This window comes from Rhinopithecus bieti, unplaced genomic scaffold (assembly GCF_001698545.2).
Source record: "Rhinopithecus bieti isolate Rb0 unplaced genomic scaffold, ASM169854v2 scaffold_7673, whole genome shotgun sequence".
NCBI classification, from domain to species: domain Eukaryota; kingdom Metazoa; phylum Chordata; class Mammalia; order Primates; family Cercopithecidae; genus Rhinopithecus; species Rhinopithecus bieti.
This window is the reverse complement of record NW_016806375.1, coordinates 1,081,696-1,108,740: the sequence shown is the minus strand read 5'-3', so window position 1 is coordinate 1,108,740 and position 27,045 is coordinate 1,081,696. Positions and strand designations below refer to the sequence as shown.

General features: G+C 47.1%; 1 protein-coding gene across 1 annotated transcript in view; it reads right to left on the bottom strand.

Moving 5' to 3' along the window:
- Positions 1-2,947: 2,947 nt before the first annotated feature.
- FAXDC2 (fatty acid hydroxylase domain containing 2) overlaps positions 2,948-27,045 on the bottom strand; it is a 32,479-nt gene continuing 8,381 nt past the window's right edge. The window contains exons 2-9 of the mRNA XM_017875702.1: positions 22,052-22,099; positions 19,722-19,813; positions 19,500-19,603; positions 15,373-15,494; positions 7,486-7,691; positions 6,571-6,676; positions 5,047-5,213; positions 2,948-4,253 (exon numbers count right to left, since the gene is read on the bottom strand). Of these exons, the coding sequence (XP_017731191.1) occupies positions 4,097-4,253; positions 5,047-5,213; positions 6,571-6,676; positions 7,486-7,691; positions 15,373-15,494; positions 19,500-19,603; positions 19,722-19,813; positions 22,052-22,099 (1,002 nt within the window). The 3' untranslated portion in view covers positions 2,948-4,096. The remainder of the gene's footprint in view (positions 4,254-5,046; positions 5,214-6,570; positions 6,677-7,485; positions 7,692-15,372; positions 15,495-19,499; positions 19,604-19,721; positions 19,814-22,051; positions 22,100-27,045) is intronic.

Genomic DNA, 27,045 nt, shown 5'->3' with positions numbered 1-27,045 from the left:
TTTTTTTTTTTTTTTTTTTTTTTTTTTTTTTTTTTTTTTTTTTTTTTTTTTTTGGTAACATGTTAGGAGTTAATGTTGCAAAGAGTAGTTTACATCTTCACTTTCTGAAGACACTTGAATTTAGGACCGATGTATCTGTGACAAGCATGCCAGAAGTGGCAGGGGCCATCAGGGCTAACCACTTCACACCCACCATCCTCCCATGGGGATCCAAGACCTGAGATAAAGCAACAGCCTGCCCAGATCCCTCTGTTCATCCTATCCCTTCCAAGGTTGGTCCATGCCAACATAACCTCTGGGCATCAGACATCAGCAGTTCTGTGTGCCTCAGCCCTGTTAAGGGGAAGGTTTCTCTTTCGCCCTCTTCCTACACCTGGGAGCAAAGGCACTACCAGTAGAGAAGGGCCATCCGGCCCTGCCCCAGCCTGGACCCCTGGGGCTCAGAGGTGCTGAGCCCCTATGTCAAAAGTTGTTAATTAAATGTTTTGTTTTGTTCCATTGTAGCTCTTTTTTTCCCCCCCCCTTTCCTGGTGATTGATTTTACAAAAGAAAGTAAGCTGCTTAGAAGGCCCTGGAAGGGAAGTGAGGAGGAGGGACAAGGAAGATGACTAGTTACGGAGGGTAGGGTTGTTTTTTGCCAAAAAAGCCTAGGTAGAGTGATCTGAATTATCTGACACCCTCCTGAATGGAACCCCAGAGTACCTCCTGTGTGGAAGGGTCCCTGGATTTTCCCTAACACCCACCCTCTCCCCCTTCAGCCATGCTGATGGCAGAGAAGATAAGAACTTGGAGCCCATTTCTCACTGGAGAGGAAAACTTGTCATCTGGCTTTGCGGAGAAGGTTCCACCTTACGCTCGTAGTACATTATCTTTACTATGTGCTAGGATATCATATTTAAAAGGACAAAAAAATGTAAAATACTTGAATGAGCTTGTATTATAACATTAATATTATTGAGAGTATCTGCTTTCCAGGCTGAAGTGATTCATTCATTATTCTAGTCCTGCTTTAGTCCTTTGTAATTTGTGGTAATTATGCTTTTCTTTTTAATACAAAAAAATGTATAAAAATAAACACTTGAAAAGGCAAAATACTGGCTGGTCTTCCATCTAGGGTACTGTTATTTGGTGTGAAGGATGGGTTTCTGGTAGGGTTCCCCCAGATCCAGAGGAACCCTGCACTTAGTGTGCACATGAAACCTCAGCAGGGGCTCTGCCATTGTGCTTTGAGGAGTCTGCCTAAGGCAGGGGCTTCTACAAGCCTTGAATTCATGTCCACCCTGTGTCTTAAGTGAGACGTGACAGTCATAGCCAGTGCCACAAAACAACAGTCCAGCATAATGCCAGGATTTCAGTGCACTTGTCAGCTTCCAAGTTTTCCATCCCCTGGCTGTGGCCTGCATTGTGTTATGAGACAGCCAAGAAGAAAAAGGTTGATGAGGCTCCTTCTGGAGGGTTGCCACAACCCCTCTATGAACAGACTTCCACGGGGGTGAAGGAGGAATGATCCAGCACCATGTGGCCTTACGGAATCCTGGTCAGCCCCTGAACCCTGAGATGTGATGCTGGGGAGGGATGGAACAATGAGTCCCCCATTCCCTGTATGAATTACAAAACTAAAAATCAGGCATGGCCTTATTTACGTGTTCATCTGACAACTGTCTCCCATACCTGACTTGGGAAAATGGTTTTTCTAGAGAGTTCGTTTTCACTGTTCTTGAGGTGGGCAGGTGCTTCAGTACCACCAGTGACCTCCACAGGCCAAAGGAAAGTTTAGGAGATAGTGTCCAGGGATGATGCAGACTGGTACTTTGAGAACAGAAAGATGAATTAATTGAACCTTACTTCACACATTATCGTTAGGAATGCCCATGGAAGCTTAATTTTACAGCCTGAGCTTCCAAATGTTATGTCTGAAGTATTAGAAGTCTGGTAGTAAACACCCCCGTTCAAAAAAAAAAAAAAAATCCACCGGAATTCATGAAGACCAGTTTATTTTACATGCTTGCTTTCACGTTCTTTACTGGGAATTTAAGGCCTTTTTTCAGCCTTGTATACCAACCTCAAGGATTTTGTTTCATACAGAAAAGGACAGGGCTGGGCCCTTCTGCCAAGGACTGATCACCTGCCTGCCAAAAGGAAGAGGGAATGACAGCCTTTTGTCCTTCTAGGCCCCTTACAGTACCTCAAAATCTAAAGGCCTTAAAGGGGAAAAAAAGCGTATCTGTTCTTTCTCTTTATCTCCTACCCTTCTCTTTAAGCATACTGAAGATGGACTTTTTTCCAAATGTTTATTTGTAGGAAGAGGTGATGGGTGCAGGCCAGCAGCTGAGAACTTACAGCTTTGATGCACCAGGAGCTGTATTCAAGCTGAGGGCACAAGCCTCCTAGGGAGGGAGCCAGGTCCACCAAGGCCAGAGACAGGCAGGCGAGACTGGAAAGCCAGAGAGATGCTGCCTGGTAAGTGCTTAGCTGGCCTATTGGGCAAGTCCTCTGGGCTTCTAGAGCTGATAGGAAGGAGGAGTTCATTTTGATAGTCCTGCCTGGAGACTTGGACCTATCTGATAATAAAGTATTTCATAAAGCTACAGTGGATGTTTTTCTTAAGAGAACTGAAAGTTGGAAAAGGTGCAAATATATATAAGAATTTAGTTGGCCGGGCGCGGTGGCTCAAGCCTGTAATCCCAGCACTTTGGGAGGCCGAGACGGGCGGATCACGAGGTCAGGAGATCGAGACCATCCTGGCTAATACGGTGAAACCCTGTCTCTACTAAAAAATACAAAAAACTAGCCGGGCGACGAGGCGGGCGACGAGGCGGGCGCCTGTAGTCCCAGCTACTCGGGAGGCTGAGACAGGAGAATGGCGTGAACCCGGGAGGCGGAGCTTGCAGAGAGCTGAGAGCCGGCCACTGCACTCCAGCCTGGGCGGCAGAGCAAGACTCCGTCTCAAAAAAAAAAAAAAAAAAAAAAAGAATTTAGTAAAATAATGGTGGTCTTTCAAATCAAAGAGTGATCTTTAAATTGTTCTTGGGAACCACAGGGTTCCTGGCCATGTCTGGCGGCTGAGGGGAGGCCAGGATGGGGACTTCAACCCAAGCAGCTGTGGTTTTGCTTTTGATAAGGTCCCTGGTAAAAATCATTTGAATAAATGTTGCTGAGAAAGTGGTAAAGCATTCGGGGCAGAAAGGATTTTGCCCTTTGCTCCGCCATGTTTTTCCAGGCTCTTTCTTTGGGGAGAAAGAGGGTTCTAACCTCTGGTCCTCATTCAGATGGGCTAATTAGGGGTCTCGGGTGTCCCCAAAGGGCAGCAATTTTGATCCTTTCCCTTGTGGGTAAAAAGGATTTTCAGTTTCTCAGCAGTTGGTTTTTGGTTTCCACATAAGGCTAAAAGTGTTAAAGTTTGGTCTGTACCTCTTTGCCTTTTAATCCAGAATCCTCCAGAGGGAGGGAGGAAGACCTTTTGTTTGCAGTGTGCCAGAGTTAAAATGGGGCCTTTACCACTCACTTAGTGTTTGGTGTGTGTATGTTTGTGTGTGTGTTGGGTGAAGTGGCGACTGGCATCTGGTATGTCATGAATTGAGACCTATAGTGGTTTGTCAGGGTGTCTTGGCTCTCGCCTGAGGTAGGGTATGTGAAAGCCTTTTGGGGCAGGAAGGGGCAAAGCAATACATGGCCCTCCCACCCCCTGGTCCCAGAAGAAGCTCTCCCTGGAGCCAGGCAGCCTCCAGTCCCCCTCCTTTCAGCTTTGTCATTCTCTGCATCCTGCCCAGGCCACAAAGGAGTTATCTGGGGCTGAACCCCTCTCCTTCCACAGCAGAGGACCAGGGGTCTCCTCCCTCTGACCAGCCTCCAGTCTGGGGAGCTGTGTTTTCCTTTTTCTTAAGCTAACTCCTGATCCCATTGAGGGACATCAAGGGCAGTAGTTTGGAGAAAGCCTCATCCTTAGCCCTGCTTTTCTGGGAAGCCCACCTTCCCTCTACCTTGGTGCCACACATTTGGGAGTGTGGCCAAAGGAGGCAAATTGTTAGGAGCAATCAGGAAGCCGCATCTGTATCCCATGGCTGAGGGACAGCCAGGATGACACTTGGGCCCTCTCTCACTCTATCCTCTTTGGGGAGTCTGGGATGCTCTCAGAGAGCGGAGTGAAGCCCAGCAGGAGGACATGTCTCTCGTAGGCCTTGGTCTGCTTGAACATGATGTCAGTCCCATGGAGGTGGTCCAGCACACCCAGCACACCATAGCACTGGTTGAACCTAGAAGAGAGAAGACAGTGCTGCAGTGCCAATGCTGGAGGCCTCTGTCCAGATCCCATTTCATTTGTGCCAGCCTCACACATTTCTCAGCCCTCCTACCCCACACCTGTCACCACCATCCTGACTGTCTGCATCAGAATAAGCTGGGGAGTTGCTACAAATGCACCTTCTGGGGGGCACTCCAAACCTGCAATTTGCAGTATCTGCAGTCTTCCTTTGAAAAGCTTGCTGTGTGATTCTGATGCCCACAGTCTGAGGATCTCTAGTAGAACTAGGCTTCTTCGGGCATGAGATCACCAGCATCAAAATCCCCTGGAACACTTAACTAAAATGCAGGTGTCCAGGCCCTGCTCCCCCAGATACCTTAGTTCAGCATATTTGGAGTGGAATCCAAGAGCCTAAATTTTAAACAAGCATCTCAGGTGATTCTGGTATAGGAGGTTTGTAGACTACACTTGAAAAAGTCTGGGGCTTTCAGACAGTATATGACTTCCTTGTGATTGCATGCAGGAGTTTTATGCATACATGTACTTTTCTAAAGAGAATGTCCAGAGCTTATTCAAAGGGCCCAGAGCCCAAATAAAGGTTTAAAATCCCCAGTTGGAGGAGGACCCAATTTCAGAAAGAAAAGAGTATGGTCATCCCAGTGTGGTTATTATTTTCCTGACCATCAGACCTCTTCCCCAACTAGCATTCACGTGTAAACTGAGACACCAGTGTCTGCTATCAGAAGCTTAAGGAGGAAGGGTGATGGTTATTGCCCAGGGACCCATTATGGGGAGAGGGTCCTTACTTGAGATGGTGGTAGTCGTGGAATTCAGGCGAAGGCAGGAAGGGAAGGTGGTAGCCACAGTGGGAGATGGTGGTGATGATGAGGGCCAAGGAAAACCACACGGTGATGGAGGACAAGTGGGAGCCCATTACTAATGGGCCCACTATCGCAGGTAGCATGTTGGAGACCTGCAAGGGGAGGGATGATTGAAGGCAGGGCCCAGGGAGATGAAGGGACTTAGTTGGGTGTACACTTAGCCCCAAGGTGGTACCAGAGGCAAACTTCATTGACCCAGATCTGGAGAAGGTGAGAATTTCAGGACTTTGATTTGTTGAAGGCATTCACCTTTGTAACTTGGGACAAATTATGCAGTTTGAGCCTCAATTTTCTTGTTTGCAAAATTAAGATTAAAAAGGTTGTTGGAGGAGCCAGGTGTGGTGGTTCATGCCTGTAATCCCAGCAATTTGGGAGGCAGAGGTGGGGGGATTGCTTGAGGCCAGAGGTTCCAGCCAGCCTGGGCAAAATAGCAGGATCCCGACTCTACAAAAAATTTAAAAATTAGCCAGATATGACTGGGCGCAGTGGCTCACTCCTATAATCCCAGAATTTTGGGAGGCCAAGGCGGGTGGATCACGAGGTCAGGAGTTTAAGACCAGCCTGACCAATGTGGTGAAACCCTGTCTCTACTAAAAATACAAAAATTAGCCAGGCGTGGTGGCACACGCCTGTAATCCCAGCTACTCGGCAGGCTGAGACAGGAGAATTGCTTGAACCCAGGAGGCGGGGGGTTGCAGTGAGCCGAGATCACGCCATTGCACTCCAGCCTGGATGACACAGTGAGACTCTATCTAAAAAAAAAAAAAAAAAAGCCAGGTGTGGTGGTGTACACCTGTGGTCTCAGCTATTTGGAAGACTGAAGCTAGAGGATCACATGCGCCCAGGAGTTGGAGGCTGCAGTGAGCTATGATCACACCATTGCACTCCAACCTGGGTGACAGAGCAAGACCCTGTCTCAAAAAGAAAAAAAAAAAAAAAGTTGTTGGGATGATTAAATGAGACAACTGTGTTAGGCACTTAACATAGCCTGGCATATGGAAGGCTGACAATAAATGGTAACTATTTTTTTTTTTTTTTTTGAGACGGAGTCTTGCTCTGTCGCCCGGACTGGAGTGCAGTGGCCTGATCTCAGCTCACTTCAAGCTCCGCCTCCAGGGTTTACGCCATTCTCCTGCCTCAGCCTCCCCAGTAGCTGGGACTACAGGCGCCCCGCCACCTCGCCCGGCTAGTTTTTTGTATTTTTTTAGTAGAGACGGGGTTTCACCGTGTTAGCCAGGATGGTCTCGATCTCCTGACCTCGTGACCCGCCCGTCTCGGCCTCCCACAGTGCTGGGATTACAGGCTTGAGCCACCGTGCCCGGCCAATGGTAGCTATTTTTAAATGGGAAGTAAAAGGGCCGGTGTGGTCTAAGTTCTCTGCAGGAGAGCTTCAGGAAGGTGGTTAGGGCCGTCTGCCCTTTGCTATGGGGAGAGTAGAGCTCTACTTACCACATGCTCTATAGGATGGGCATAGAGAGAGATCACACCAATGGGAGCTGTCCACTCATGGTGTTTCTTGTGGATTTTCTTGTAGAATGTTGGGTGGTGAAGAAGCCTGGGGAAATAGTTAATAGTTAATAACCTGCTGATTCCTCTTTCTCCTTCCCCAACCAGTCTATGAGAAGCCAAAAATAGGAACTAGGGGTTACATCCATGGAGCAAAGCTAAAAACACCCAGACCTGCTTCAAATTTCAACCCCAGCCCTTATACTGCATAGTTTGGGAGTGGGTTGCTTTGCCCCTCTACCCCAGTTGTATTTGCTATAAAATGGGATGCTCCCCAGAAAGGATTGAATAAGGAAATGGATGGGAAACGCCCTGGCCCCCACACAATCGGAGAGGCCTTTTCTCTTCTGGACATTCATTCCTCACTTGTCCCAAGTTGTCAGTTATGAGACAACTGTTAGTCTTCCTGTTAACCGTTTAATGGGAGACTTGAGGCCAGGGAGTATTTTATTGGCCTACACTCAATTCAGAAGCCTGTTTCCTTTTATTTTTTTTTTTCTTTGAGACAAGGTCTTGCTCTTTCGCCCAGGCTGGAGTGCAATGGTGTGATCACAGCTCACTACAGCCTTGACCTCCCGGGCTCATGTGATCCTCCCACCTCAATCTCCCGACTAGCCAGGACTACAAGTACACACCACCATGCCTGGCTAATTTTTAAAAATTTTTTTGTAGAGACGGTCTCCTGACATTCCCCAGGCTAGTCTCAAACTCCTGGGCTCAAGTGATCCGCCCAACTCAGCCTCCCAAAGTGCCAGGATTACAAGCGTGAGTCACTGCACCTGGCCTTAGTTTCCCTGTTGATCAGTGAGCCCTAGACAGGGTGAGGAGCCAGCTGTGCCTCAGGCAGGGACTGCTCACCGGTGTGAATAGTAGAACAAGACTTCCTCGATCAGCGTGAAGATGGCCAGCTCCAGGAGGAACCAGTGGAAGGTGGGTAGCTCACGGCGGCAGGGGTCTCCCCACCATTTGAGGAAGGGATAGAGGAAGACCACCATGGGGAAAGATACCATGCACTGGTTGAAAAGAACTGTGCGGATAGACTGGCGCAGTTTCACAGGATCCACCTGCCCAAGGGAAGGGAGGAGATGGACAAGAGTGTGAGAAGTAGGCTCCACCGTGACCTGCTTACAGGAGGCCCTCACTCCGGTTGGATTCTGGGAGAGATGTTGGGACACAGCCAGTAGCTCCTGACTGCAACCCAGCTCCAGGCCTGGAAACGTTGCAGAATAAGGCCCTAGCTGCTAGGCAGTGAGTAATACCCCTGTCCTTGGAAACTTCAGCAGCCTTCAGTCTGTGCTGGAACCTGCCTTCTTCCTGGTTCTGCACATTATCACCACTGCCCTCCCCATTTCTCTGGCCAGGCCCCATGTATTTACAGGTAACTTGGGTAGCCTCCATGGTGCTTGGAGAAGGCTGTGACTTTCTGACTGACACCCCATTTCAGCCATTTAGCCCCTCTTTGTCAGAGAACCTTGTCCATGATTGGATGCAGAGGTCAAGGTCATCTGCCTCCTCACATGGTCCAGCCTCACTGCAGTAGGCCCAGAGCAAAGAAGCAGGTAAGCCAAGGAGCTGCTTATTCAGCTTCTTGACCAACTTCCTGGTTTTCACAGTGACGCTGTGAAGATGGGGGCCTGCCCAAACATTTCCACCACGGTCCACTGTACAGAGCTGGCCCCAAGTGTCCAAACTCCATTTGGCCTCAATACTACATCCAGTATTTTCCCCCAGAATCAGCAACTCTTTGACCCTTCCTTTTGTTAGATCTCTGGGGCTCCAGGGAACAGTCCTGTGACCATAGAAAGTTCCTGGATCCTGATGAACTTGTTTGGTTAGAAAGGATTTCTCCAAGCACTCTCTGTGAGCTGGAGGGATTTCTGCCCCCAAGCGAGACAGGGGCTCAGAACGGTCCCCAGCTTGAGGCCTGCCTCTTCCTCCAGCCTGGAATTCCAGGCACTGCATGCATTAACTGATTTCAGAATTCACTCTTTGTTTACTTCCATCCCCTTGTGAGACCAGGTCTCGCCAGCCTGTTGTGAGAGGACATGTTAGGTGAGGCCATTACACCTTCTGGAAACCTTGACCAAGAGGTGGGGTATCACATCTGTCTATTCATTTATTTATTTAACTGATATTTATTGAGCATCCACTATGTAGCACTCAGTGTTCTGGGTGTTGAAAATAAAGCAATGAGCAAAACAAAGATTCCTGCCCCCATGGAATTTATATTCCAGTGAGAAAGGTAGACTAAACACAACAAATATAAAAACATATATATCAGGCTAGGCATGGTGGCTCACACCTGTAATCCCAGCACTTTGGGAGGTGGAGGTGGGAGGATCACTTGAGGCCAGGAATTTGAGAGCAGCCTTGGCAACATAACAAAACCCCATCAAATTTTTTTTAAAAAGCTGGGTGTGGTGGTGTGCACCTGCTGTCCCAGCTATTCAGGAGGCTGGGGTGGGAGGATCATGTGAGTCCAGGAGTTTAAGGCACTCCAGCCTGCATGAGAGGGTGAGACCCAATCTCTTGAAAAAAAAAAAGGCCAGACGCTGTGGCTTACACCTGTAATCCCAACACTTTGGGAAGCCAAGGTGGGCAGATCATGAGGTCAGGAAATTGAGACCATCCTGGCTAACACGGTGAAACCTTGTCTCTACTAAAATACAAAATTTAGCTGGGCGTGGTGGCATGTGCTTGTAGTCCCAGCTACTTGGGAGGCTGAGGCAGGAGAATCACTTGAACCCGGGAGGCGGAGGTTGTAGTGAGCCACCGAGATTGTGCCACTGCACTCCAGACTCTGTGATAGACCAAGACTCCGTCTNGGTGGGCAGATCATGAGGTCAGGAAATTGAGACCATCCTGGCTAACACGGTGAAACCTTGTCTCTACTAAAAATACAAAAATTTAGCTGGGCGTGGTGGCATGTGCTTGTAGTCCCAGCTACTTGGGAGGCTGAGGCAGGAGAATCACTTGAACCCGGGAGGCGGAGGTTGTAGTGAGCCACCGAGATTGTGCCACTGCACTCCAGACTCTGTGATAGACCAAGACTCCGTCTCAAAAAAAAAAAAAAGGGCGCCGGGCGCGGTGGCTCAAGCCTGTAATCCCAGCACTGTGGGAGGCCGAGACGGGCGGATCACAAGGTCAGGAGATCGAGACCATCCTGGCTAACACGGTGAAACCCCGTGTCTACTAAAAAAATACAAAAAACTAGCCGGGCGAGGTGGCGGGCGCCTGTAGTCCCAGCTACTCGGGAGGCTGAGGCAGGAGAATGGCGTAAACCCGGGAGGCGGAGCTTGCAGTGAGCTGAGATCCGGTCACTGTACTCCAGCCTGGGCGACAGAGCGAGACTCCGTCTCAAAAAAAAAAAAAGGGCAAAAAAGGCAGGCCGGGCACTGTGGCTCACTTTGTAATCCCAGCACTTTGGGAGACCGAGGCAGGCAGATCACGAGGTCAGGAGTTTGAGACCAGCGTAACCAATATGGTGAAACCCTGTCTCTACTAAAAATACAAAAATTAGCTGGGCATGGTAGCATGCGCCTGTAATCCCAGCTACTCAGGAGGCTGAGGCAGGAGAATCACTTGAACCCAGCAGGCAGAGGTTGCAGTAAGTCAAGATTGCTCCATTGCAGTCCAGCCTGGGTGACAGAGTGAGACTTCATCTCAAAAAAAAAAAAAAAAAAAGCAATAATACAGACAAGAGATGATGGTGAATTGGACAAGGGTAATAGTGATGGAAGTGACGAGAAGTGGTAAGAAGTGATTGGATTCTGAATTTGTTTCGGAAATAGAGTTAATAGGGTTCCCGGATAGATTGGATATGGAGTATGAAGGAAAGAGAGTAGTCAAGAATGACTCCAAAGTTTTTGGCCTGAGCAACTAGAGGACTGGAATTGCCATCCACTCAGATTGGGGAAGCTATGGGTAGTAAGTAAAGGCTTTGGCAGGACAATCAGAAATGCTCTTTTGGACATCATAAATTGGCAATTTCTATTAGTATCCATGTGGAGATGTCAAGGAGGGAGTTGGATATTTCAGGTTGGAATTCAGTAGAGAGTTCTGGGCTAGAGAGAGAAATGTGTGAGCTGTCGGTCCATGGATGGTATTTAAAGTCATGGCACTGAAGAGATAACTGGGAGAATGAATACAGAGAAGAAGACCAAGGCGAGAACCCATGGAACATTCAACACAAAGAGGTTGGAGAGAAGAGAAGGAATCAGGAAAGCGACAGTGAAGAAGTGAACAATCAGATGTGACGGGGAGCCGGGTGTGGTGGCTCATGCCTGTAATCCCAGCAGTTTGTGAGGCCAAGGTGGATGGATCCCCTGAGGTCAGGAGTTCAAGATCAGCCTGGGGAACTTGGTGAAACCCTGTCTCTACTAAAAATACAAAAAATTAGCTGGGCATGGTGGCACGTGCCTGTAATCCCAGCTACTTGGGAGGCTGAGGCAGGAGAATCGCTTGAACCCGGGAGACAGAGGTTGCAGTGAGCCAAGATCGTGCCATTGCACTCCACCTGGGCAACAGAGTGAGACTGTCTCTTAAAAAAAAAAAAATTAAAGGGGTACCTAGAAAGCACATTGTACTGGAAGCCAAGTGAAAAAAATATTTCAAGGCTGAGGGAGTCAGCAGCTGTGGAAATGTCTCTGCTGCTCTAATGAAACCATATCATTGGCGAACTTGCCAAAAGAAATGTTGGTAGAGCCTTTTTCTAGGTGTGACACCTGATTTGGAGGTTCGTAAAGAAAATGAGACAATGCTTTTGTGATTAGGAGAGATGCAGGCTGAAGGATTTAGGGGTCAAGTTTTATGATGTCTCAAACTTACTTTCAATAGGAAAAATGTATAGATGCATATATATTTATATTTTTATATATAAAGCAAAATAAAATGTTTAAAATTGGTGAATCTAAGTGATATGTAAATGCATAATTCTTACATTATTTTCAACTTTCTGTATGTATTTTTAATGTTTTTCATAATTACAAAACGTTGGGGAAAAGAGTAGACAGATGGCTGGGCGTGGTGGCTCATGCCTTTTATCCCAGCACTTTGGGAGTCTGAAGCTAGTGGATCACCTAAGGTCAGGAGTTCGAGACCAGCCTGGCGAACATGGTGAAACCCCATCTCTACTGAAAATACAAAAATTACCCAGGCGTGGTGGTACATGCCTGTAATCCCAGCTACTTGGAAGGCTGAGGCAGAAGAATTGCTTGAACCCAGGAAGTAGAGTTTACAGTGAGCCAAGACTGCGGTGCCACTGCATTCCAGCCTGGGTGACAGAGGGAGACTGTCTCAAAAAAAACAAACAACAAAACCCAAGTAAGAGTGGACAGAGAGGAATTGGAAACTATATAGATAACTCTTTCAAAGAACTTTGCTAGTTAAGGGTTGTTTTTTCTGTTACTCTGGTTTGTGTGTGCGTGTGTGTGTGTGTGTCTGTTTTTGTGAGACAGGGTCTCACTCTGTCACCCAGGCTGGAGTGCACTCTTTGTTTACTTCCATCCCATCACGAGGCCAGGTCTCACCAGCCTGTTGTGAGAGGACATATTAGGTGAGGCCATTACACCTAACTACAGCTCACTGCAGCCTCAACCTCCTACGCTCAAGCAATCCTCCCACCTCAGCCTCCCAAGTAGCTAGGACTACAGGCGTGCACTGTCACACCCAGCTAATTTTTGTATTTTTTGTAGAGACATTGTTGGGTGGGGTGTTTCGTCATGTTGCCCAGACTGGTCTCAAACACCTGAGCTTAGGCATTCCTCCTGCCTCGGCCTTACAAAGTGGTAGGATTACAGGTGTGAACCACTCCACCTGGCCTGTTTTTTTCCTTTTCGAGTCAGTGTCTTGCTCTGTCACCCAGGTTAGAGTGTAGTGGTATGATCATAGCTCACTGTAACCTCAACCTCCTGGGCTCAAGCAGTCCTCCCGCCTCAGCTTCCCAAGTAGCTGGGACTACAGGCACATTCCACCTCGCTTGCCTAGTTAAAATTTTTTTTGTGGAGATGGGATCTCGTTCTGTCGCTTGGGCTGGTCTTGAACTCCTAGGCGCAAGTGATTCTCCTGCCTCAGACTCCCAAAGTCTGGGATTACAGGTGTGAGCCACCACACCTACCCTGTTTTATTATTTATTTTTCTTTTTGAGTCAGGCTCTCACTCTGTCACCCAGGCTGATCTCAAACTCCTGGGCTCAAGCAATTCTTCTGGCTCAGCCTCCCAAAGTCTGGGATTATAGTAGTGAGCACACACTTGGTGGGGTTTTTTTTTTTAGATGGAAAACAATTACTGCATGTTTGTAATAATCTAGAGAGGAATAATGAGAGAAAGAGAAGGAAAAGAAGATACAAGAAAGCAAAGAGAGAATTACTGCAGCCATTTCCTGGATGTAGTACATGGATAGGGGAGGAATCACCCACAGACAGGAGCAAGGAGAGTTCACCTGTGGTGTGAGGTGGGCAGGCAGAGCATGTGGGTGCAGGTGCTGATCGCTGGCCAATGTGGTGTGCATCTATAAAACTCTTCTACTTGCTTTGGTTTTTTTTTTTTTTTTTTTTCCTAGAGACAGTGTCTCCCTCTGTCTCCAAGGCTTGGAGTGCAGTGGCACAATCATGGCTCACTTCAGCCTTGAACTCCTGGGTTCAGGTGATCCTCCTGCCTCGGCCTCCTGACTAGCCGAGACTACAGACACACACCACTGTGCCCGGCTAATTAAAATAAATTTTTTTTTGTAGAGACAGGGATCTCACTATGTTGCCCAGGCTGGTCTTGAACTCCTGGCATCAAGCAGTCCTCCTGTCTCAGCCTCCCAAAGTGCTGAGATCACAAGCCTGAGTCACCGTGCCCCAGCCTGCTTAAATTTTCTTTTTTTCTTTTTTTTTGAGACAGAGTCTTGCTGTGTCACTCAGGCTGGAGTGCAGTGGTGCAATCTCGGCTCACTGCAACCTGTGCCTCCCAGGTTCAAGCGATTCTTCTCCAGGCATGTGCCACTACGCCCAGCTAATTTTTGTATTTTTAGCAGAGGCAGGATTTTGCCATGTTGCCCAGGCTAGTCTTGAACTCTGGAGCTCAAGTGATTTGCCCACCTCAGTCTCCCAAAGTGCTGGGATTACAGGCATGAACCACCACGCCCAGCCTTAAATTTTCTTAGTGAAATGGGAAGCATGGCCTTCCCTCTGCCAGCGGTTAGGGGAGGAGGTGTTAGAGAGGTGTGAAGTAGCCATTCAGGCAGTGGGAGAGTAAACAGAGCAGGGATGGATCATAGGAACACCAGGTAGCATTCAGCTCCCACTTGAGGATCTGTTTCTGATGTCTTTGTTCAGGGCCCAGTCCTTCCTGGAAACAGCCAAAGATTAAATGGCCTCGTGAGGTTCTTTCCTACTTCTGTGCCCACCTGAGGGTGCACGTGGTACAGGAGCACTGGACTTGGTGTCAGATGGGATGAGCCCTGGCTCTGTTTCCTAGTAGCAATCTGATCTTGAACTAGTCACTGGACATTTCTGAACCTCAGCTTCCGCAGAATGCAGTGAGATCTTCCAATGTAGCTCTGTAGTCGTTGTGTAGACTATAAGGTCGTACAGGCGGCAGGTAATATTCTGGAGAGCTGATTAAGAATGTGAGCCCTGAAGTCAAAAAGCCTGAGTTTGAATCATAGTTTACCCATGTAATACCTGTTTCCTCATCTGAATAGTGAAGGTTCTTGGCCTCAGTTGAAGATGTGAGCATTAGTCAATGGTGCTACAACAGCCATGGTTGACAGATGAAGGGTTCTTGAGGACCAAGCATAGGGTTTGACACTTTAGGCTCTGATTCATGTCCTGCCAAGCTGGGCCTGGAGGAAGCCCCCGAGCCTGGCTGGCAGCTGTTGTCCCAAGTGAGGGGGATGGTAAGCCAGGCCAACAGCTCCAGTTCAGGAAGGGGCCCATTTCAAAGGAGTGGGTCAAGAGCACTGTTTGCCTTTCTGGAGTGCTGGGCTGGGACAGAAGGACCTGAGAGCTGAGATGGTTCACCCAGACACCTGGGCAGATTACTAAAAGATGATTGTCTTGTCTGGGAAAGAAGCCAGGATGTGGTTTGGGTGGAGTTGGGGAAAGAACCTGAGTTTCAGAATCAACTTCTTCCTTATTTTGTAAGAAAAGGCGAGCCAGACTCAGGGAACAGTGGGACCCACTTCCTGGCACTGTGCAAGTCGGAGTGCCTTGTAAGCAGGGTCTGGGCCTCACTTATGGATTTACCCTGGTGTCTTCCACTATTGGTCGAATTGAGTATTTAGGAAGGAGGACTTGTTTAAAAGACAGCCACCGCCCACACATTCAGAATCCATACTATCCACATGTTATAGTGGAGTTATCCATTGTTTTTGCAGCTGTCTCCCTCTCTCACAACAACAGCTGTTACCCATATTCTAGCATCCAGCATTGCTGTCTCCATTCCCATGGGTAAAGTGGAGTTGCCTGCCTTCTCAGTGCCAGGCTGACTATAGTCCCATGGGGCACCACAGGCAGGTCCAGATCCTGGGCCAGGAATCAGGAGACCAGAACATTGGTCTTGACTGGCTACTAGCTGAGTGACTCTGAGATTGTGGGCAAATTATTTCCTCTCTTTAACCTTCTAACCTGGGGGAGCCTTGTTGCTAATAACTTGGCTCACACTGGCCAGGTCTCTCCTGGGCCAGTGGTGAAAATTCTGAGTGTGGCTTTAGCTCTTGCTTTCTGTGCTTTGACCAGGAGAAGTTGCAATAATACTTACAGGTTCATTCTTGCCGATCTGAATTCGGTAGCGAGAGATGAAGTTAGGTTTTCCTGTTGTGTCAACCACCAGTAGAAGTCCATTGAAGCTCCAGAAGAACAGACAAGGCACTTGGATGGCACCTGAGATTGGGAAACAGAAACAGTCAGGGCGACTTTGGGTTCTCGCAGCACATAGACTAAAGGAACACACTTTTTTATGGTGACTGAGGCTTCATCCTAGACATTTCTTTGGCAGGGAGGTCTTAGGGCTTGGCACCAAGGGGTTACCTGTAGTCTTGGGTAGGACCTGGGACAGTCCACTTAAGGAGTGTCTCCATTCATTTTCTTAGCCGTAAAATGAGGACAACAACCTTCAAGATGGTTGGTGGTTTTCATGTAAATACATATGAAAGTATGTTAAGATATATAATACACTCTAAAATAGAAATTAATTCAGGTTGACATTTGGGAGTCTGCGCCCACTGAACCCTTTATGAATTGCCAAGGAAGGAGAAGCAAAGGAAGTACTCTGTATGGTATGGGTCACAGTGAGCCCTGGGCTAGGAGTCAGTCAGGAAATGTAATCCCTGTCATCCTACTAACTGACCAGCAGAACCTCGAGTGTCATCTAGTCAGTATCTCCCCAAATGGAAAACTCATCTTTCTTTCTTTCTTTCTTTCTTTTTTTTTTTTTTTTGAGACAAAGCCTTGCTCTGTCACCCAAGCTGGAAGTGCAGTTGTGCGATCATGGCTCACTGTAGCCTCGACCTGCCAAGCTCAAGTGATCCTCTTGCTTCAGCCTCCTGAATAGCTGGGACTATCAGCACCTGCCACCATGCCCAGCTAGGACTAGGCTTTGCTTAATTCCATGTCTGTGCCCCTCCGCTAGCACCCTTCATGCTCCATCAACCAAAGTATCTGTGGCAGCTGGGACTTGGAAAATACTTGCCAGCACTGTAGGGGAGTAGGATTGGTACAAACTTTCTTTCTTTTTTTTTTTTTTTTTGAGACGGAGTCTCGCTCTGTCGCCCAGGCTGGAGTGCAGTGGCCGGATCTCAGCTCACTGCAAGCTCCGCCTCCCGGGTTTACGCCATTCTCCTGCCTCAGCCTCCCGAGTAGCTGGGACTACAGGCACCCGCCACCTCACCTGGCTGGTTTTTTGTATTTTTTTTTTAGTAGAGACGGGGTTTCATTGTGTTAGCCAGGATGGTCTCGATCTGCTGAATTGGTACAAACTTTCTAGAGGGCAATTTGGCAGTATCTGAAGTAATACAGTGAGAGAGTCAGAAAGCCAAGACAGAAAGGGAGAAAGAAGAAAAGGAGACACATCTATTCGTATGCATAAATGTCCGTCACAGCATTAAAAAAAAAAAAAAAATTTAAAGCAGCCTAAATACCCATCAGTAGGGAATGGACTAAATAGATTAGAGTATTTCCATATAATGGAATAGAATGGGAAGGCTAGAGTATTAAGTAAGGCTACATTAATAGGCATGGAAAGATACCTACAATCGGCCGGGCGCGGTGGCTCAAGCCTGTAATCCCAGCACTTTGGGAGGCCGAGACGGGCGGATCACGAGGTCAGGAGATCGAGACCATCCTGGCTAACATGGTGAAACCCCGTCTCTACTAAAAAATACAAAAAAACTAGCCGGGCGAGGTGGCGGGCGCCTGTAGTCCCAGCTACTTGGGAGGCTGAGGCAGGAGAATGGCGTGAACCCGGGAGGCGGAGCTTGCAGTGAGCTGAGATCTGGCCACTGCACTCCAGCCTGGGCGACAGAGCGAGACTCCGTCTCAAAAAAAAAAAAAAAAAAAAGATACCTACAATCTATTCAATGAAAAAAAGATTTTAAAATAGTTGATATCTCATAAGTACAACTATATACCCAATATATAAAAGATGTATGCTAATATATAAACAGTGGTTATTTCTTGAAGGTAAGAGAGAGGGTGATTTTCACACTTTCTATGCTTATTTGAATTGCCTGATTTTTCTTTTTAACAATGAGCACATATTTTATACCCAGAAAAAATAAACAATTTTTTACTTTGGAAAAAAAAGGTTGGTGGTTACCCAGTGGGCCAGCCAAGGTGTCTACCTACTTGGAACTCCAAAGGCTGTCTGAGGAATACAGATGAAAAGCACACCATAAGATGATCTTGAGCTTCTAGCTCTAACACTTAAAATTGGAAACATTTTCTCCCTCTCATATTGGCTTATCACCTAGGTAATAGGTAATTTTCACAGGATTGTACCTAAAGTATATACAATATTTGGGGTTTTTTTTTAGATTGCAGCTTCAAGCTAATAAAGTTTTTCTACCACTTTCCCCATATACATAGGTAATCTGCATTGTTCAATGACTGCTTAGGATCCCATTAAATCTGTCATATTTAATGTTCAACCCATTGTCACAGTTATCCTTCTAGTTGAAAACAATCCTCAGGGGCATTTTACTTTGTGGCAACAGACACTTTTTATCTTCCCTTCTAGACTGTGACATCATTTTTTAATGGGGGAGGGAAACATTTCATTTAAATATTTCTTTTTGTGTTGTTTTTTGAGACAGAGTCTTGCTCTGTCACCCAGGCTGGAGTGCAGTGGCGCTGTCTCAGCTCTCTGCAACCTCTGCCTCCCGAGTTCAAGCGATTCTTGTGCCTCAGCCTCCCGAGTAGCTGGGATTACAGGCATGCGCCACCATGCCTGGCTCATTTTTTGTATTTTTAGTAGAGATAAGTTTCACCATGTTGGCCAGGATGGTCTCGAACTTCTGGCCTCAAGTGATCTGCCTGTCTCGGCCTCCCAAAGTGCTGGGATTACAGGTGTGAGCCACCAATCTTGGCCATCTTAATTTTTTTTTTTTTTTTTTTTTTTTTTTTTTTTTTGAGGCAGAGTCTTGCTCTATTGCACAGGCTGGAGTGTAGTGGCACCATCTAGGCTGACTGCAACCTCTGCCTCCCAGGTTCAACAGCAATTCTCATGCCTCAGCCTCCAGAGTAGCTGACATTATAGGCACATACCACCACGCCCAGCTAATTTGTGTGTATGTTTTTTGTGAAAAAGGGGTTTTGCCATATTGGCCAGGCTGGTCTTGAACCCCTGACTTCAAGTGATCCGCCTGCCTTGGCCTCCCAAAGTGTTGGGATTACAGGTGTGAGCCACTGTGCCCAGCCCCATCTTAAATACTTCTTTCTTTTTTGTTTTTTTTTTTTTTTTTTTTGAGATGAAGCCTCACACTGTCACCCGGCTAGAGTGCAGTGGTGCAATCTTGGCTTACTGCAACCCCCTCCCAAGTTCAAGCGATTCTCCCTGCCTTAGCCTCCCAAATAGCTGGGATTACAGGAGCCTGCCACCACGCCCAGCTAATTTTTTTGTATTTTTAGTAGAAACGGGCTTTCACTATGTTGGCCAGGCTGGTCTTGAACTCCTAACCTTGTGATCCACCTGCCTCAGCCTCCCAAAGTGCTAGGATTACAGGCGTCAGCCACTGTGCCTGGTCTCCCATCTTAAATATTTCTATATCTTCCACACAAGTTTAGCACATAGTAACATTATATATCATATTAATAATATAAATAAATGTATGTTACATATAATTTATATTAAATTGTGTATAATTATGATTTGAGTGAATGTATGATTGAGGACAATCACTATTATAGATAATGCTATTATAAATATCTATGTTTACATGGCTTTTCCTTCCATTTATTTACTTAGGCTTGTTTGGAGCCATTTAAGCTGTCGGTAAATATTTATTGACTGGCCACGTGCTGTCAAGCACTGACTGTACCAGGTACAGGGTACATAGTCTCAGACAAGACAGGGCAGCCCTCTGTGCTTGTGGAATTACATGTAGAAACAGGATTATTAATGAAGTGTGCATTCATTTTTACATAAAATATTTCTTATTTTTCTATATTTTGGGAGGAGTCTCAACTTCTCAGCTTCTTTTTTTAGACATCCTGTTTCCAGACTGCCCACAAGTTTAGTATTCTTTGGGACTACCACTTTTTTGAACTCAAGTCCTCATCCCTTGGAATAATAAACTGAAAATTCCCAAAGTAGATAACAAAACAATAGAAAAAGAATTAAGTTATAATCATGCACCCACACACTAGGTGCTGGTGGTCTGGGAACCTCACCTATAAAGAAGAGGATCCACTCCTTCCCTTCAAATGTAGTCAGCAGCCTCTCCCACTGGGCTTGCCAAAAGTAGCCAGAAGCACCCCAAAATCTCTGAAGATGCCTTGGAAGAAAAACCATTCAGGTTTCTGGGTGAAGACTAGTGGGTGAACAGCTCCTTCCCCTATGATCTACCCCCCACCACCACCACACTGCACCCTAGCTGGGTGGAGCCAACTTACCATGTCACTGAGTTCCAGAAGGCCACAAATGAGAGAAGTCCAGAGCCCAGGATGAAAGCTGTCCTCCTCATAGAGCCCCAGATGTGTCCCTCCTGGAGGAGGGCAAGGAAATGTCAAACCCCAGCAAGCCTCCTGCCTTTACACCCAGCTCACTGCTGAGGCACAGCGGGAATGCTGTAGGATCAGGGTCTCAACAAACCAGGAAGGCACAGCTGACCTTTTCCCAGCTTCTGTGGGAGCCTCTTCCTTATCAGGAGCTCTCAGGCTGTACATGGGTGTGTTTATGAAAATTAGAGTTCAAGTTGGGGGAGGGAAGGGAATTAGCCTGACTCCAGAGAAACTAGCAGGCAATTCTGTCAGTCAGAGGACAGGCAAACCTCTGTTCAGCCATAGGATTTCATCACCAGTCCTCTTGGCAAACAGAGCTACCCATTATCTGCACATTGGAATCACCTGGGAGCTTAAAAAAGTCCCAGTACCCAGGGTCCCCTCCAATCCAATTACATAAGAGTCCCTGGGGGTGGGACCTGGGCTCCCCAGGCAATTCTAATGGGCAGGCAAGGTTGAGATATCATAGCAGCATCTGCCAAAACCATGATGAGGAAATCCTTTCCCGGTCATACGGGCTTCACTGTGTCCATAGGCCAGGCCGATTTTTTCCATCCCTACCCTCCTCTTGCTTTGGGAGAAAAGAGTGAATTGTACACCTTTTCTGACTTTTTTTTGAGGCAGAGTGTTGCTCTGTCACCCAGGCTGGAGTGCAGTGTCACCACCTTGGCTCACTGCAACCTCTGCCTCCAGGGTTCAAGCGATTCTTCTGCCCCAGCTTCCTGAGTAGCTGGGATTACAGATGCCTGCCACCATGCCCAGCTAATTTTTGTATTTTTAGTAGAGAAGTTAGCTGGGGTTTCGCCATGTTGGCCAGGCTGGCCTAGAATTCTAAACTTCTAGTGATTCACCTGCCTCAGTCTCCCAAAGTGCTGGGATTACAGGCACGAGCCACTGTGCCCGGCCACTTTCTGACTTTTAATAACCCCTCTCTGCCTTCCAGCAAGATTAGCCCAGTCTGCCAGCTGGACAAGATGACTAGCCATTCTGTGGGTCAAGGAGAGACCACTGGAAATCACTGGGAGGTCCTTATATATTCCCCTCCAAAAGGTTCTCCTCTAAACCAGAAGTCATTGTGAGCTCGATGACCAAAAAATGCCCCAGATTCAGGGAGGGAAAACACCAGCTGCCAGGTGTATCACCAGTTTCCATTGTACCACAGACAGGAATTACAAATGACCACTCATATTCTGTCTCTAAATTCAGATTGGGGTCTGCTCATATTCTTTCATAGGAAATAACTGGAGGTGGTGGTCCCTACAGTGTGTGTACCTGGGGCTCATCTGCAATTAGCTAATGGGGCCATGTACAGGGTGTCAGAGGGGGTGCTGGAGGAGCTGATCTAATAGGACACTACTTTTTTTTTTTTTTTTTTTTTTTGAGACAATCTTACTCTGTTGCCCAGGCTGGAGTGTAGTGGTATAATCTCGGCTCACTGCAACCTCTACCTGCCAAGTTCAAGCGATTCTCCTGCCTCAGCCTCTGGAGTAGCTGGGATTACAAGTGCCTGCCACCATGCCTAGCTAATTTTTGGATTTTTAGTAGAGATAGGGTTTCGCCATGTTGGCAAGGCTGATCTTGAACTCCTGACATCAGGTGATCTGCCTGCCTCACCTCTGAGGGCTATTTTCAGTAACTTTTCTAGACTCGTTGGAAGTTTTAATCTTCTGAGTTTCATCAAACCAAATTAAGTCAGATTAAAACCTCAATTTAACATACAGAATTAGATATTTGTTTGGGGATGTTGGGTTTTTTCATCTCTCTAGCAGCCCAGATGAAGGAAATATAAACAGGACAAAGGTCCTCTGTGATGTGCAGGAAAACGCAGTGCAGGAGTTAGCTGGGGTCAAGAGCCAGTTCTCAGCTACCCCCAGAAAGCCTCTGTTGTCCCCAGGAAAGTTATAGAAAGGGGTTTTCCAAAGGCCTAAGGCATAGGGCATGCCAAGGGCTACAGGCAGGAGAGCCAAGAGAAGAAGGGAGGACAGTTACAACGCTTTTCAATTCCATAACGCACATTTACACTCTGCATTCAGGCAAAGGGGTTGTGGGTAAAAGGCAGTTTGGAGTCAAGAGGACTCTGCTCAGTTACTGAAATGAAGACATTACCATCTGTCAGCCACCCCGAACCCTTGGGGGAGATGTTGGATGCATAGCAAGTGCAGCTATGGCAAGAGCCACTGACTACATTCTCACCAGTTTGGGGGCGAGGTGCTGGCATTTACCTGCTTTGACTTCTCATTGTGTAGCATATGTCCAGCTTCTCCCTTCATCTGGAATGAGAAAGCACAGGCAAGCCGGGGAGTTATTTTCATAAACATCTAAGGAAGTAGGGAGTGGAGAAAATCAAAGTGTATGGCTAGCAGTGATTTTTGAAAAAAAAAAAAAAAAAACAAATAGGTTGGTTGTTCTTCCTGAAACCAGACAAATTGATTTGAAAACTTACATGGAAAGATAAATGTACAAGAATAGCTAGAAAAATGCCAGAAAAGAAAAAGAGTGATGGAAGGGAGGGAACTGCTAGGTCTACCAACTACAAACATGTATGATAATGCTTTTTTAAGAGGCAGGGTACCATTACGTTATGCAGGCTGGTCTCAAACTCCTGGACTCAAGCTATCCTTCTGCCTTGGCCTCCCAAAGTGCTGGAATTATAGGCATGAGCCACTACACCCCGCCAAAAATGTATTCTAATGCTTTTTTGAAAAATTTATTTATGCTCTCTTCATTTCTCCCTTTTATTAGAGAGCTTTTGCTGTAAGAGAAAAAAAATGAACTTACTCAGAACGCAAAGAGTAGTTCTAGCAAGTTCGTTTGGTTTGTTCTTTAGTATTACTTGTTGGTTGGTTTAAAACATGAACCAAGATTTTCTGAAACCAATCAACAGTTCTATGGAAAAGAAAAAGTATATGAATATCAGGCATTAACCTCATTTAAAAATGCAGCCTAACAACAATTGGCTAGAAGGACAATCATTAGAAATATGTCTGAGGGCTGGGCACAGGTGGCTCATGTCTGTAATCCCAGCACTTTGGGAGGCCAAGGTGGGTGGATCACCTGAGATCAGGAGTTCAAGACCAGCCTTGCCAACATGGCAAAACCCCATCTCTACTAAAAACACAAAAATTAGCCAGGCATGGTGGTGCATGCCTGTTGTCCCAGCTACTCAGGAGGCTGAGGCAAGAGAATCGCTTGAACCCGGGACGTAGAGGTTGCAGTGAGCCGAGATTGCACCACTGCACTCCAGCCTGGGCAATAGAGCAACTCTTTGTCTCAAAAAAAGAAAAAAGAGATACGTCTGAGGCTAGGTGCAGTGGCCCACATCTGTATTCCCAACACTTGGGGAGGCCAAGGCAAGAGGATCATTTGAGTCCAGGAGTTCAAGACCAGCCTGGGCAAACATAGAGACACCCTGTCTCTACAAAAAATAAAAAACAATTAGCCAGCTGTGGTAGCACATGCCTGTGGTCCCAGCTACCTGAGAGGCTGAACTGGGAAGATCACTTGAGCTTGGGAGACGGAGACTGCAATGAGCCATGATCACACCACTGATCCAGCCTGGACGACAGAGTGAGACCCTGTCTCAAACAAACAAACAAACAAAAAAAAAACAAAAACAAACAAACAAAAAAACAATACTGGCAATAAATATTTTCCGTTTTTATATGGTTGAAATTTTGGACCATATGAATGTACTAGTTGTTCAAAAATTTTAAATTTAAATAACAGTAATTGAAACTTAGATGACGAATTCTCCTCCGTCACTCTGTCATCCCTGGTAGACAGCACCTGTCATTCCCAGCATCTTTCACCCAAGCCTAACTAACCTCACAGACCCAACCACAGCATTCAAGGCAGGCATACCAGTCCAGAGAAGCTAGCACATGTTATCCCATTGGCCTTCCCTATTAGATAGTGTCATAACCTGGCTGGAGAGGAGCACTACAGATCATCTGGTCCCGCCATGTTACAAGGATGAAAGAATCTAGACAAGAAGAGGCAGGTGACCTCCCAGAGTCTATAGATGATAAGTAGCAGAGCCAGGCTTAGGACCCAGGTTCCAAACTGGACTTTGTGCCACTTATTTCCATCTCTGCGGACGTTTTATTGTTTTGTATATGATCGTACTTGGTTTTATTATTCTAAATGCATGTTTATCACCTATGACCTTAGGAAATAACTGCTCCCCTTTGACCCATATTTTTTTAATTTTTATTTTAACAATTAGGAGATGGGGGTCTTGCTTTGTTGCCCAGGGTGGTCTTGAACTCCTGGCTTCAAGCAATCCTCTTGCCTCAGCCCTCCAAAGTGTTGAAATTACAGGCATGAACCCTTTTTTTAAAAGTGATTTTTTTGGGGTCTCACTATGGTGTCTAAGCTGGACTCAAACTCCTGGGCTCAAGGGATCCTCCTGCCTCAGCCTTCTGAATAGCTGGGACTACAGGTGTACACCACCATGCCCAGCCTCATTCACATTTCTTTTTTTTTTTTTTTTTTTTGAGACAGGGTCTTGCTCTGTTGCCCAGGCTGGAGTGCAGTAGCCTGATCATGGCTCACTGCAACCTCTGCCTTCCAGCCTCAAGCCCCCCAGACTTAAGCAATTCTCCCACTTCAGCTTTCTGAGTAGCTGGGAATACAGACTACAGGCACAAACCACCATACCCAGCTAATTTTCTTATTTTTTGTAGAGACAGGGTCTCACTACATTGCCCAGACTGATCTCAAACTCGTGAGCTCAAGCGATCCTCCCACCTTGGCCTCCCAAAGTGCCAGGAATACAGGCATGAGCCACTGTGCCCAGGCCACATTTTTTACAGATTACTTAGGCTGAAGAAAGGAAGAGGGAATGGTGACCTATAAAGTGTCTTTCAGTGTTCGAGGAGTTAGGACACCAGGAGGTGATAAGCAAGCTGCTTATCATTACTACTGTGAGTCCCACTACAGTAGGAGGGGTGCAGTTAGCTTAGAGGAAGAGCCTCTCAGGGAGAAATACCAAGACATCTGATACCTGTCAGGGAGACAGCGTCTGACTTGAGAGAGGGCGCCAGGATGTTTGGCGTGTCGTGCGCCTAACCCCCACCTGGAGGCAGGGGAATGGGTTTCAGACACTCTAGATAATACAGGGCCCTGTCCACACTCCTAGGCCTGCTTTACCTATGCTCCCTTCCCCTGCTCCCTTCCCAGACATTGCCTAACTGACAGCAAGGGAAGCTACTGTGGCTTGTAAGTGTGCAGTTTCTGCCTCAATGCAAGTTCTGGGAAAACCAGAAAAAGAAAAGTTAGTAGAGTGCAGCTGCAGACATTCCTTCACTCCAGGTTCTGATACTGAATGGCGCTGGGATTCCTTTGTGGACTTGGGGGTTAGAGGGTGCTCTGTAGTCATATTCTGCCCCGCCTGAGCTTCCAGGACAGCTGAGCAAGCATTTCAGGATGGTAAGTCTCAGCCTAAACCTATGTAAACACCCCTGCCCCACAACTAGGACAACAGATGTTAGTTAATAAATTGGGCTTATGAAGATTCCAAATAATTATTCTTTAAATAATTATTTTCTTCACCCTCATTGTTCTAAGCAGTTCCTGTGGCTCAATTCTGAGTTTGGCCCGCATCTCCAAGGTGGATAAGGGTCCCTTCAGAGAAGCTGCCCTTCACACAGTGCTAGGATTCTGGAATGAGGCAAGGTCATTTTTTTTTTTTTTTTTTTTTTTTTTTTTGAGGCAGTCTCACTCTGTCACCCAGGCTGGAGTGTAGTGGTACAATCTTGGCTCACTGCAACCTCCGCCTCCCTGGTACAAGCGATTATCCTGCCTCGGCCTCCCAAGTACCTGGGATTACAGGGGCCTGCCACCACGCACAGATAATTTTTTGTATTTTTAATAGAGTCGGGGTTTTGCCATGTTGGCCAGGCCAGTCTCGAACTCCTGACCTCAGGTGATCCACCTGCCTCGGCCTTCCAAAGTGCTGGGATTACAGGCATGAGCCACTGTGCCTGGCTTAGGTCATTTTCAGCCTGACACTTTGTTTGCTGTCCGGAGTCCCAAAAAGCATGGACCATTAAGCACAAAAGAGGTAGTGGTGTTAGGTACTTTTAGGGCTAAACCTATCAAATGTTTCATTTCTCCCACGCTTTTTGTTTGTTTGTGTCCTTTTTTTTTTGAGATGGAGTCTCACTCTTTCACCTAGGCTGGAGCGTAGCAGCGCGATCTCGGCTCACTGCAACCTCCGCCTCCTGGGTTCTTGCAATTCTTCTGCCTCAGCCTCGCTAGTAGCTGAGATTACAGGCATGCCACCATGCCCAGCGAATTTTTTTTTTTTTTTTTTTTTTTTTTTGAGACGGAGTCTTGCTCTGTCGCCCAGGCTGGAGTGCAGTGGCCGGATCTCAGCTCACTGCAAGCTCCGCCTCCCGGGTTCACGCCATTCTCCTGCCTCAGCCTCCCAAGTAGCTGGGACTACAGGCACCCGCCACCACGCCCGGCTAGTTTTTTGTATTTTTTAGTAGAGACGGGGTTTCACCGTGTTAGCCAGGATGGTCTCGATCTCCTGACCTCATAATCCGCCCGTCTCGGCCTCCCAAAGTACTGGGATTACAGGCTTGAGCCACCGTGCCCGGCCTTGTATTTTTTATAAGTATAGATGGGGTTTCACCATATTGGCCAGGCTGGTCTCGAACTCCTGACTGTGTGATCCACACGCCTCAACCTCCCAAAGTGCTGAGATTACAGGCGTGAGCCACTGCGCCCAGCCGTTTGTTTTTTTTTTTTTTTTTTTTTTTGAGATGGAGTCTTGCTCTGTCACTCTTGCTGAGTGCAGTGGTAGCATCTCGGCTCACTGCAACCTCTGCCTCCCAGGTTCAGGCAATTCTCCTGCCTCAGCCTCCCAAGTAGCTGGGATTACAGGCACGCACCACCATGCCCAGCTATTTTTTTTTTTTTAGATGGAGTCTGGCACTGTCCCTCAGGCTGGAGTGCAGTGGCCGGATCTCGGCTCACTGCAAGCTCCACCTCCCGAGTTTACGCCATTCTCCTGCCTCAGCCTCCCCAGTAGCTGGGACTACAGGCGCCTGACACCTCGCCTGGCTAGTGTTTTGTATTTTTTAGTGGAGACGGGGTTTCACCGGGCTAGCCAGGATGGTCTCGATCTGCTGACCTCGTGATCCGCCCGTCTCAGCCTCCCAAAGTGCTGGGATTACAGCCTTGAGCCACCGCACCTGGCGGTTTTTTT